The sequence below is a fragment of the Petaurus breviceps genome, unplaced genomic scaffold (genome assembly GCF_028583685.1).
Source record: "Petaurus breviceps papuanus isolate PSGF00001 unplaced genomic scaffold, PetGlider_PUasm1.0 688, whole genome shotgun sequence".
Taxonomy (NCBI): domain Eukaryota; kingdom Metazoa; phylum Chordata; class Mammalia; order Diprotodontia; family Petauridae; genus Petaurus; species Petaurus breviceps.
In genome coordinates this window covers 13610116-13622686 of record NW_027186457.1, presented here as the reverse complement: position 1 = coordinate 13622686, position 12571 = coordinate 13610116, and the positions used below count along the sequence as shown (strand labels likewise).

General features: G+C 35.6%; 1 protein-coding gene across 3 annotated transcripts in view; it reads right to left on the bottom strand.

The window, feature by feature from the left end:
- PLS1 (plastin 1) overlaps positions 1-12571 on the bottom strand; it is a 154250-nt gene that overhangs the window by 18089 nt on the left and 123590 nt on the right. For all 3 annotated transcript variants that reach the window (XM_069104681.1, XM_069104683.1, XM_069104682.1), the window contains exons 9-10: positions 11729-11824; positions 4870-5065 (exon numbers count right to left, since the gene is read on the bottom strand). In XM_069104681.1, the coding sequence (XP_068960782.1) occupies positions 4870-5065; positions 11729-11824 (292 nt within the window). The remainder of the gene's footprint in view (positions 1-4869; positions 5066-11728; positions 11825-12571) is intronic.

Genomic DNA, 12571 nt, shown 5'->3' with positions numbered 1-12571 from the left:
GGGAATTTGTATCATGCAGTACTCATAACCCACAGGCTAGCCCAACTGCATACTCTATAAGACCCCATACAATTATGGTTCTTTCAGAATCGGCACAAGTCTATAAAAACTGGGCCAGTTTTTCCATTCCTTTTCATCACAGGACCCCCTCCTGTACTGTCAGACCAGGTTCCCTCACCTCTGAACTCAAAGGACCAATGAGTCTAAATCACACACGACCGAGCATCTCCTCTATATATCCCCCATCAGTGCTTATCCAGCCTTAGTCCAAAAAACCTCAATTAAAGGTGAGCTCTCTACCAAACAAATTAACCTCTACTATTTTCCAATACCTCTAATTATTAGGAAATTTCTTTTTGCATTAAGCCTAATTCAGCTTCTACCCACTGCTTTTTGTTCTGTCTTCTGGGGCCAATAGGACAAATGTAATCTCTCTTCTACATGACAGCCCTTGAAATACTTGATGACAGCTAACATATGTCCTCTGAGTCTTCTTTTCTCCAGTCCAAACAACTAGCTCTTTCAACCAATCCTTAGTGACAGGTTTTCAAGGATCTAATCCTTCACCATGCTGGTGACCCTCCCTTGAATGCTTTCCAATTTATCAGTGTCCTTCCTAAAATGTGGTACCCAAATGGAGCACAATACTCCATATTTGGGCTGTCCAGGGTAGAATACCATGGGATCATCACTTCCTTTATCCTTAATACTCTGTTTCTCTTAATGGAGCCTAAAATAATATTAGGGTTTTTGGTTGCTACATCACATTGTTGATGCGTATGGAGCTTGCTTTCTACTGAAATCCATAGATTTTTCTGAAATTAACTGCTATCTAGTCATCTCTACCCATTTATGAAATTGCTATTTTGAACCTAAATTTAAACTTCACTTAATCCCTATTAAATCATATTCAGCTCAAAGTTCTTGTCTAGTTTGGATTTGTGCTATTTATTGTCAGTTTTGTGTCATCTGCAAGTTCTAAGTGACTTTATTCAAGTTGTTGATAAAAATACTAAATGGTACCTAGTCAGGTACTAATCCCTGTGACACTCCACTATAGACCTTTCTCCAAATTGACAGTGAGTCATTACTTGAGCATTCTGGGTACTGGACAGCTCTTTAGGCAGTTATAAAGTGAAATACCAAGGGTAATCTTTAGAACCATGTTGGTTCTGAGAGTCATAGTAGGGATAAGAAAGAAGGGGAAATCTGAAGCCTAGGAGCCTTGATTAGCATTTCTGCTACTGAGAGGGGAAAGGTAAATAGTACAATGGATTTTCATATGGTTTTTGATGCTAATCATTATCCCCTTTCTTAGGTTATTTTGCTTTTATTTCTACTAAACTACATATGGCAGCTATTAAATCATTCTTTTTTTAAATCACCTCTCTGCTTTTCAACAGACATTCATTTTTAAAACATTACATTTTTAAAAACTGAAATGCCTAAAATTCATACTTTCATTTTCCTAGTGACCATTTAACAATTCTAATTAAAGATAGGAAATGTCTTCAAAATGACAGTCTTCAACAAATATAAATACTGAAATTAAGGTTCAGTGTCTGTGACTTGGATTGCCTTTCCTCCCCTGCCCCAGAATAACAGAATTAGAGTCAGTAAATTTAGCTGGAAGGGGCTTTAAAGATCATTCAATAATATCCCCTCATTTTATCAATGAGGAAACTAAGACTAAGTGAGCCCAAGGTCACATTTATATTAAAGCTTGGAGCCAAGATTAAAACCGAGGTCCCAACTCCAACTTCTGGTCCAATTTCTTGGACTTAAAAACTATTTAGGGAGCAACTCTGAAGGTCAAAACACAAATGACACATTTTCATAATGTCATGGTTGCATTTTGGTATAAAATAATAATTAAATTCTACCAAACAGTCATGATACCATAAACAGTGGAAAATGAGATATTTTATTTGTTCTCAGGTTGTTCTGACACTTTCATCAGCTTCAGACTTCTTACTGACTTTTAAATCTGAGTATTAGCAACAATAGTTTTAAATTCTTTAAAATTAAATGATATCTAGAAAGTAAATAACTTTCATTACAGCATTTATTTATCAAACTCTTAGTTTTATCTGTAAATAACTGCTTAAAACCTGAGACATGATACAATATACAAGAGAGACTCTTAAGCAAAGTAAAAGCATGTGCCTTCTGAACTGGGAAGTATTTTCTAGATTGGAAGTAGAAGGAAAGGACACTGCAGAAATTTTAGTGGTAGAATGCAAAATATTCTTTTAATTTATTGTCTATCCTCTTTGATGGAACTCCTAAAATACCAAATGGGCTTGTTACATACTTATAGAGTCATAATACAATGGGATATTATGGACATCCATCCAGAGATAATGAATGATATTATTCATGTGTAGAGTAGAAATTCTTCAATAACTTTGTTATTCACAACAAAGTTTCTCTCTGAAGTTGGCCGATGTATGATTTTGCTTTGTTTAATAAGAAGGATCTAGGGCTTTATTGTACTTTGAAAGATTTCTTCGGATTTTATTAAGCTACTTTCCAGGGGCAGCTAGGTGTCATAGTAAATAGAGCACTGACCCCGAAGTCAGAAGGACCTGAGTTCAAATCCAGACTCAGACACTTGACACACTAGCTGTGTGACCTTGGGCAAGTCACTTAACTCCAACTGCCTTGCCTTTTCCCCTCCAAAAAAAAAAAAGAAATAAAGATACTTTCCACTAAGATTATTGGCAGTACATAAGTTTGGGTAGTGATTATGTCTGGATTTGTGGGGAAAATACTGTTACCTGAATTCTACTTATTATATATCATGGGTAATATAGCAAAATTTCTTTTTAACATGCAGTGCATAAAAACATAAATATTCAGAAAAAAAAGTTATCTCAGGTTCCTGCCTGCTCTAGATCCATGGTCTTAAATATAATGATTGTAGAGTCAAAAGATTATTTTTAAAGGAGTATATCAGGAGATATATTCTAAGGCAATTGATAAATACTTCCAGCAGTATCATCTTAAAATTGTACATGGTAAATACTAAAGGAAATATTCAGCAATACCATTCACACTGAAAAAAATCTACCAAATGCATGCTAAAAACTATAGCAAAGGAATCCAAACAAGACAAAAGGAGGTAAGAGCCAGCAAGTTGAAGAATGCACCTCTAACTAGCAAGAATTCAGGGGCTAAAAATAGCAGACCATTTTTTAATATGCCATTCTAAACAAGTGTCTTTTATTGTAAAACACAGGAATTGTGAAATTTGCCAGACTTGTGAAAACCTAGCCTTCCTTAAAATTTTTTCCCTCAATACTTCAGTTTAAATTTCCATTTTTTATGGAAATGTCTTATGGAAACATGACATGACTACAATTTACATATGTTTAATGAGGAAATATATTCTTTAATTTTGAAGCTACTTAAATACAAAAGGAATTATTATGGTTGTCAATTGGCACAATAGATATAGTGGTAGAAATGAAAATTATTTATTTATGGTATTATCATAATGGTTATAAAATATCATAGAAGAAGGTATATATTCCTGACTCTTGTCCTCATTACCCAAAGCAAGGGAGGAGTGTATGTGAAACAGAGAAACCTGGGAACATTATTTTCCACTTTCCAAGAGTGGAAGAGGCTGCCATTCTCTGATGTAAACTGAAAAGAAGGGTCATCATTAACAATGGTGACTTTTTCCAGAAACACCATTGCAGCTGTCATATTTTTTTTATCTTTTAGATTCTTGGATTAATATGAATAGATGCATAAGTTATGAGGAAATGGGAGGGTAGAAAAGACAGGAAAAATAAAGAGAGAATTGTTATCTATGTTGACTTTTATATTGCATATTACAAAACAGGGTACTGGTCTTTTCCTATGCTGTGTATAGTAAGATCCTTTAATAGGTAAGGGATAATTAAATATTACAAAATGCAGTTATATTGAAGGATCAAAGGGAACCTTTTCAAAAATAAGAAGCAGGAGAAGTTTGTGGACATGTGGGATGGAGGAAAGAAGATTTAAAAACCAACTGTGAAGTCAAATTGTCAAAATAAATATGTTTTAAACTATAATATCCTACTACTCTAAAAAAGAAAATCGGATGGTTAGTTTATGTTACCAAAGATTCGCTTCAGGGACAAAATTTAAACATACTTTTGTTTCTCCATCATAAGTCATTCTTTCGGCATATTAAGACAAGGATAACACAGCATAAACAATGCAAAGAAGAAACACCAACCCAGAAGAAAAGAATAAATGGTAATAATAGAAAAATTCAGAATAAATAAGCTTATGGATAGAAAAGTACTAAATACAGTACCTACATTAGGAGGGGTCAAATCTGCATTTCATGAAGCAAAACAGGAAAGTTATAAATTATGAGATAGATAATGACAGCTTATATATGATAAGACAATAAAGTAATGAGTGTTTCATTTTACCCCCCCACCACTTAATTAAGACCACGGCAAAGAGAACCAATCTGGAGAAAAATGGAATTGTTCTTTAACTTTGAAATAGAAAAAAAAATTCCATCAATGTCTTCTAATTGAAACGTATTATTCATATTAGCATGATTATATATGATGATTTAATCAATTTCTTTTTGACATATAGGAGTTTTCACCAAGCTAATAACAGCTGGGAAAATTCTAGGTATTTTTTTTTACCCCAGGGCTTTCTTTTATCCAATATTTGTTGAATTCTAATCCATTAACATACAAATAGGAATAAACACGTTGTACACATATACAAACACACACACACAAAATGATTTCTTGGATAATCCTCTCACTCTTGCTACCCTTGATTGTTACAGTAAGCCAGCACAGTGTTCAGGACAGAGCAAGACAATTTACGACTGAAAGAACTCACCTTCTAACAAATTTATATCAATGTCATTATTCTCAGGCTTGTGCAGAGATGGGTACGTGTTAAACAGATTTGCTACAAAAGCTAAATTAAGTTTAGGATTTCCAGAAACCACATCTGCAGGTGAGACAAATTGCCTACAGCCCAGTTTGTCGGCTTCTTGGAGCATCAGGTCAGCTCTCTTCAGATCATTTTTCTCCTGTGAAGAAATGAATGAAAAAAGCATTTATTGAGCATTTTCTTTTTTTATTTATTTATTTTTAGTTTTCAACATTCATTTCCAGGGGTGGCTAGGTAGCGCAGTGAATAGAGCACTGGCCCTGGAGTCAGGAGGACCTGAGTTCAAATACGGCCTCAGACACAACACAAAAACTAGCTGTGTGACCTTGGGCAAGTCACTTGACCCCAATTGCCCTCCAAAAAGCTAAAACAAAAAAAAAACATTCATTTCCACAATATTTTGAGTTACAAATTTTCTCCCCATCTTTCCCCTACCCCTACCCCCAGAGAGAAAGTATTCTACTGAATACCCCTTCCCCCAATGTGATCTCTCTTACATCCTCTCCCATACCTTCTCTAACTTTCTAGTAGGACAAGATGGATTTCTATACCCCAGTGCCTGTACATCTTATTTCCCAGTTGCATGTAAAAAAACATTTTTTTAACATTTAGTTTTAAAACTTTGATTTCCAGATTCTTCCCCTTCTTATTGAGCATTTACTATATGCTTACATGTGAATGCTACTGAGTGTTAGCAACAACAGCATAATTTTTAACTAAAATCTCAGGAGTAAACAGGTTACATGTAAGAGACTTTATCTAACACTATTCTCTAAAGCTACACATCGAAACACAAAAACTCTCAAGAACTAATTCCAAAATTTTATTAGCTTACTCATACTGTACATAAACATTATTCTGCATATATATATCTGATGACAGCTTGACTTCATATGAGGATAATGTCTTCAGCAATTTCTAACAACTCTAGTTTTGATTATTCTAAGTCTGTAAGAAGTAGAGGTTAAACATGAGTTATTTAACTCACTATATTAGAATAACAATAACACCTTACATTTGTGCAGCACTTTACAAAGTGTTTTAATGTTTATCTCATCTTTTGATTCTTATAACAACTCAGGGTTTTAGGCAAAGCCAGTATTTTTATCATTTTGCAGATAAGGAAACAGAGTCTGAAAGGTTAAATGTGTAAGACAGCATTCCTAGTGAACACACACAATCAGACTTAGATCTCAGATCTTCTGACTCCTGGTCCAATGTTTACTCCAATGAGCCATGTTGACAATAGACAAGAGAATTGTCAGATACTTATTACCTACTTAAGAGACATCACTAGATGCACTGGTTCATGAGCTAGCATTCAGCCTAGTCCAGATTTAGTTTAAACTGTGGAAATTATCCAAAAAGAATGAAATATTGATTAAAATAATAAAATGTCATAAGAGATTTGTGAAGATGAGGCTAGTGTCAGAATTCAATTATTTATTATGTCTAAATATATGAAATAATTTCAGGAAATAAAGTCTTAACTTTCCATATGTTATCTCCAATGAGATAATGTATAATAAGGAAACCTTAAAATACTATATAAATGTCAGATCGTTTTTATTAATTTTACTTACTCATCATTGCTCATCTTAGGGTCAGAAATTAATTCCTTCCTCTCTTGTCTAAAAACCAACCTATTACATTAAAAGTATCACCATGTTTTCATATAGAAAGGTGATACCACTCAGTCCATGCATAGATAACAATCTACTTTGGATTTTTCTCCAAATAACATATAACCACTCAACAAATACCTATTTTTCTTAATCATACTCCCCAATCCCTGACCCCTTAGTGATATTTCCTCTAAGGTTTCATGTCTCAATAAAAAATATTGTTTGGGATGGGAATTAAAAAATAGGGACCACATGAAGGGACTGCATCAGGGTTAATTAAACACAATAGCAAAATGCCAAGGCTTTCAACAACACAATTTCCAAATTATTTTGCGTAAATTTACTATCCTATGTTCTCAAACTGTTCATTACAACTATTCAAGATAAAATCAATAAAAGTAATAAAATAATTAGCACTGACTTCCTTCAAGTCTCAAATTCCCACCTTCTACAAGAAGTCTCTCTCACCCCTACCATCCACCCCCACCTTAATCATAATTCTTCCCAGTGAGGAAACAAAACTATTACTTTTTGCAGATGATATGATGGTATACTTAGACCAGCCCAGAGAATCAACTCCAAAACTAGTTGAAACAAATAACAACTTCAGCAAAGTTGTAGCATATAAAATAAATACACATAAATCATCAGTATTTCTACATATTACCAACAAAGTCCAGCAGGAAGAGATAGAAAAATTCCACTTAAAGTAACTCCAGACAATATAAAATACCTGGGAACCTACCTGCCAAGACAAACCCAAGGCCTATATGAACACAATCACAAAACACTTTTCATACAAATAAAGACAGATCTAAACAACTAGAAAAATACTAATTGCTCACAGGTAGACTGAGTGAATAAAATAAAAACGGCAACTCTACCTAAGTTAATTTACTTATTCAGTGTCATACCAATCAAATTATCAAATAATTATTTTATAAAACTAGAAAAACTAATAATATTCATCTGGGAGAACAATGGAGCAAAAATATCAAAGGAATAAAAAATATGAAGGAAGGTGGCCCAACAGTACCAGATTTCAAATGAAATTAAAAATCAGTAAGCATCAAAACAATTTGGTACTAGCTAAGAAATATAATGGTAGATCAATGGAATAAATTAGGTACAAAATACACAGCAGTAAATGCCACAGTTAGCTAGTATTTGATAAATCCAAAGATCCAGGCTGATGAGGTAAGAACTCAACATTTGAAAAAAATTGCCAGGAAAATTAGAAAGTAGTTTGGCAGAAATTAAGCATTGACCAATGTTTCTTACCATATACCAAAATAAGTAAAAACTGATAAATGATTTATACACAAAGGGTGATATCATAAGTAAATTAGGGGAGCATGGGAAAATGTACCTGTCAGATCTATGGCTGAGGGAAGAGATTATGACCAAATAAGAGGTAGAGTAGATCACAGGAAGTACAATGGAGAAGTTTGATTACATGAAATTTTAAAAGTTTTGCACAAACAAAACTAATGCAGGAAAAATTAGAAAGAAAGCAAGAAACTGGAAAAAAATTACATCAAGTTTTTCTGATAATGGCCTCCTTGCTCAAATATATAGGGAACTGAGGTAAATTTATAAAAATAAGAGCCATTTGGGGCGGCCAGGTGGTGCAGTGAGTAAGAATGCCAGCCCCAGAGTTGGGAAACCCGGGATCGGTTCTGGCCTCAGATATTTAACACCCACACAAAATAACCAGCCGTGTAACCCTGGGAAAGTTACTTAACCCCAGTTGCTTTAATAAATAAATAAATGAATGAATGAATGAACGAATAAATAAATAAATAAATGAGAGCCATTCTCCAGTTGATAAATAGTCAAAGGATATCAACAGGCAGTTTCAGAAAAAGAAATCAAACCTATCAATAGCCAGATTTAAAAAATGCTCTAAATCACTATTGATTAAAGAAATTGAAACACTCTGAGATACCACCTCATAACTATCAGATTAGCTAACATGAGAGAAAAGGAAAATGACAGATATTGGAGGGGATGTGGGAAAAAATGGGACACTAATGCACTCTTGATGGAGTTGTGAACTGATCCAACCATTCTGGAGAACAATATTGAACTATGCACAAAATGCTATAAAACTGTGCATATTCTTTGCCCAGTAATATCACTCCTAGGTGTGTATCCAAGAAAGGTCAAAGAAAAGAGAAAAGGACCTATTTGTACAAAAATATTTATAGTGCATCTTTTTTGTGGTGTCAAAGAATCAGAAATCAAGGAGAGGACCATCAATACGGAAATGGCTAAACAAGTTGTGTTATATAACTGTGATGGAATACTCCTCTGCTATAAGAAATGATGAGCAAGATGGTTTCAGAAATACCTGGGAAGATTTAATGAACTGATGCAAAGTGATGTGAGCAGAACCAGGAGAACATTATACATAGTAACAGCAACATTGTAACAGTGTTCAACTGTGAAACATTTAGCTGCTCTCATCAAGACCATGATCCAAGACAATCCAAAGGACCAATGATGAAAAATGTTAGCCACCTTCAGAGTGAACTGATGAACTCTGAGTGCAATTAAAACATACTTTTTTTAAAACTTTATTTTTCCTGTTTTATTTTTTGTCTGTGTTTTCTTTTGCAACATGGCTAATATGGAAAAGTGTTCTGCATGACTTCACATGTATAAGACATCAAATTGCTTGCCTTTTCAAGGAGGGGGTGGGGTAGAAGGGAGAGAATTTGGAACTCAATTTTTTTTAAATACTTGAAAAAAATTTACATGTAAATTGAAAATATTTACTGAAAAAAAGGTTTTAAAAATCCTAATACCTTGGGGCGGCTAGGTGGCGCAGTGAGTAAGAGTGCTGGCCCCAGAGTCAGGAGGACCGGGGATTGGTTCCGGCCTCAGATAACTAACACCCACACAAAAAAAAACTGGCCGTGTAACCTTGGACAAGTTACTTAATCCCAATTACTTTAAAAAAAAATCCTAATACCTTCCCTCTGAGATTATCTCCAATTTACCTTGTACATATATTGTTTTACATAGTTGTTTACATGTTTTCTCTCCCATTAGATCTTGAGTTCCTGGAAGACATGGATTGCTTTTGACTTTCTTTTCATCCCCAGCACTTAGCACAGTTCCTTGCATTTAGTAGCTACTTAATAGCCTAGGAAATGTCTTCTTTGCAGCCCCAGCCCTAAAAACTAGCTAAAAGTTTACAAAAATGCTTCATAAATATCTCAATTTATTCTTACAACAACCCTGAGAGGGAGTTGCCATTATCATCCTCATTTTGTAGATGAAGAAAAGAAGAAAAGGAGATAGAGGTTAAGTGACTTGCCTAGGGTCACACAGCTCATATGCATCTGAGGCTATACTTCAATTCAGTTCCTCCTGACTCCAGCTCTAACACTGTCCACTGGACCACCTAGTTTCCTACAGCTAATAGAGCTGCTTCCCAAGTGAGAGAGTGAAAAAGGATGTTGCTGGATCCTGCCCACGCTCACTTAAAGCCCAAGGTAACATGCATGATGATGCTTCATACAATACGCTAAAGGAGTTGGAGGGTTGAAGCAAGGTTGGACTGCATGTGTCTGTCCTTAGCAGGGCTCAACAACAAGTTTCCCTAAACAAGACAAAACATGGGATATTTGTTCCTATTTGTTAAAATTTCAGTATGTAAAATATTGTACAAATTCACAAAGTAATGTACAAATGTAGGACAGCTTGTGAACAACTAGGTGCCTTTCCTCAAACATGGAAAAGATAATGACCCCCTTTAACAAGAGAAGCTCCTAGTTTCTTTCCATTAGAGAAATATAAAATATATATATATACATATTGCTTTTTGGAGGGAGGAAGGCAGGGCAATTGGCATTAAGTGACTTGCCCAAGGTCACACAGCCAGTAAGTGTCAAGTGACTGAGGCCACATTTGAACTCAGGTCCTCCTGACTCCAGGGCCGGTGCTCTATTCACTGCATCACCTAGCTGCCCCTCCATTAGAGAAATATTGATAGGGACACTATCATGGTCAAGATTCCTCTCTGCCTCTCCCTCAGTCACAATAGCCATAGGGTCTGGATATGGTAGATGACCTGATCTGATCACATTCCAGGTTCCTAAAGACACAAGCACATCTTAATTCAATTCAACAAAAATTTATCAAGCACCACATTACTGCATGCAAAGCACTCTTACGTACACCCTAAGAGAAACTTTTTCTTAGCTCTCTGCAGTAGTTATGTAAGAGCTCGTTTGTTCCATTATAGCTGGAAAAAGGATCACAAAGTATCCTGTTCCTGATGGAGCACTGAGAAAAGAAGTCTGTTGGGTACAATCATCATCCATCAAGTCATTAAATTCAGTCTATTTTTTTTCAAGTCTCGGGAAATTTCTACAGTTACTTAGCTGACCAAAAATATGTCAACCACCAAGATGAATCTATTGATAAGAGTGAATCCATAAATAAGGAACAACTCGTGCCACTGTTTCCTCCTTGGCAAAAATCTATTTCCTTTTGTGATTCTGATTCTGACTTCTGTGATACAAATGAGCAGGAAATCTGGCTTAGCAGCAGCCTTGCCAACAAGGGAATTAGTCCCTCATATAGCAACTGCTAAGACTGACCTAAACTAAACTAAATCCCAATCTATATGTCAAGGCTCTGGGATTTTGTCAGATTGTGAACTCCTTTTTTTTTCTTTTTGGAGGGGGGAAGGTGGGGCAATTGGGGTTAAGTGACTTGCCCAAGGTCACGCAGCTAGTTTTTGTGTTAAGTGTCTGAGGTAGGATTTGAACTTAGGTCCTCCTGACTCCAGGGCCAGTGCTCTATTCACTGTGCCACCTAGTCACCCCAAGATTGTGAACTTCTTTTGGCAAAGGAGATCACAACCACTTTATAACTTATTAGTTTGGCTGAGTTTCAGAGAGTTTCTGAGATTCAGAGAGGAATGGATGAGGTTTCAGAGACTGGCTAGAAAGTGGGAGAGAAGGATTTGAACCCAGGTAGGGCTTCCTGCCTCCAGGTTTGAAATCCTGTAATATTTCCAACATCCAACAAATGATCTTTCAAGGCTCAGATTTACCAAAGGGCTGAGGTCCACCCCTCCACTGCTCCCTCTACCCCAACCACCCATACAGCACCAGACTAATGCTCCCTGGATATAAATGGCTCTAGAATATAATACTTACATTAAGTCCTGCAAGATCAATGGTAACAGAAGGTTCCTCATCCATGTTTCCTTTGGGGGCAATCTGACTAAGCAGATAAAAGTAAGCCCTGGAATCCTAAAAGGAAGGAAATCAAATTGCTCTGTAAGCTTCCATTTCTTTACAGAAGTGTTAAAACAGCAGATACTATTCCCTCTCAAAGGACAACATAATTGATCAGATCTCACAGGATTGTTGTGAGGATAAATGAGATGTATACAAAGTGTTTAACACAATGCCTGGAACATAGTAGGTGCAACACAGATAATATTGTTGTGGTTGTTACTATTATTAACATATGATGTTGAAAGTGACTTAGGAAAATCCGATTCAAGTTTAGGACCTTTGGATAAATGAATTAAAGACTGATTTAATAAAAATAAAGAAAACTCAATTCCACAAATATAATAATGGACACTTATAAGTATTTTAAATATAGTCCTTTATAGATAATCTCATTTAACACAGCAACTCTACAAGGCAGGTGGTTCTGCTTTGATCTCTATGTTACAGATGAGGGAACTAAAGCTCAGAGAGAGGTTAGAAGTCTTGCCTAAATTCCCACAACTAGTAGGCAGCAGAAGCAGAATTTGTACCCAGTCTTCCAAACTCCAAGATGATTGAGACATGTTATCTTTTTAAGTACTTATTTTGTACATGGCTTTGTATTAGACACTAGGGATACAAACTACTTCCTTGCAACCCACCAGGCATGGGTACAAAAGGAGACAAAGATGCCCTGACCCTACAGAGCTTCTTGAAGGAAAATACCCAGCTTGCAGAAAAAGACACAAACCAGAGAGACACCAGGAAAGGTCTCTTAAA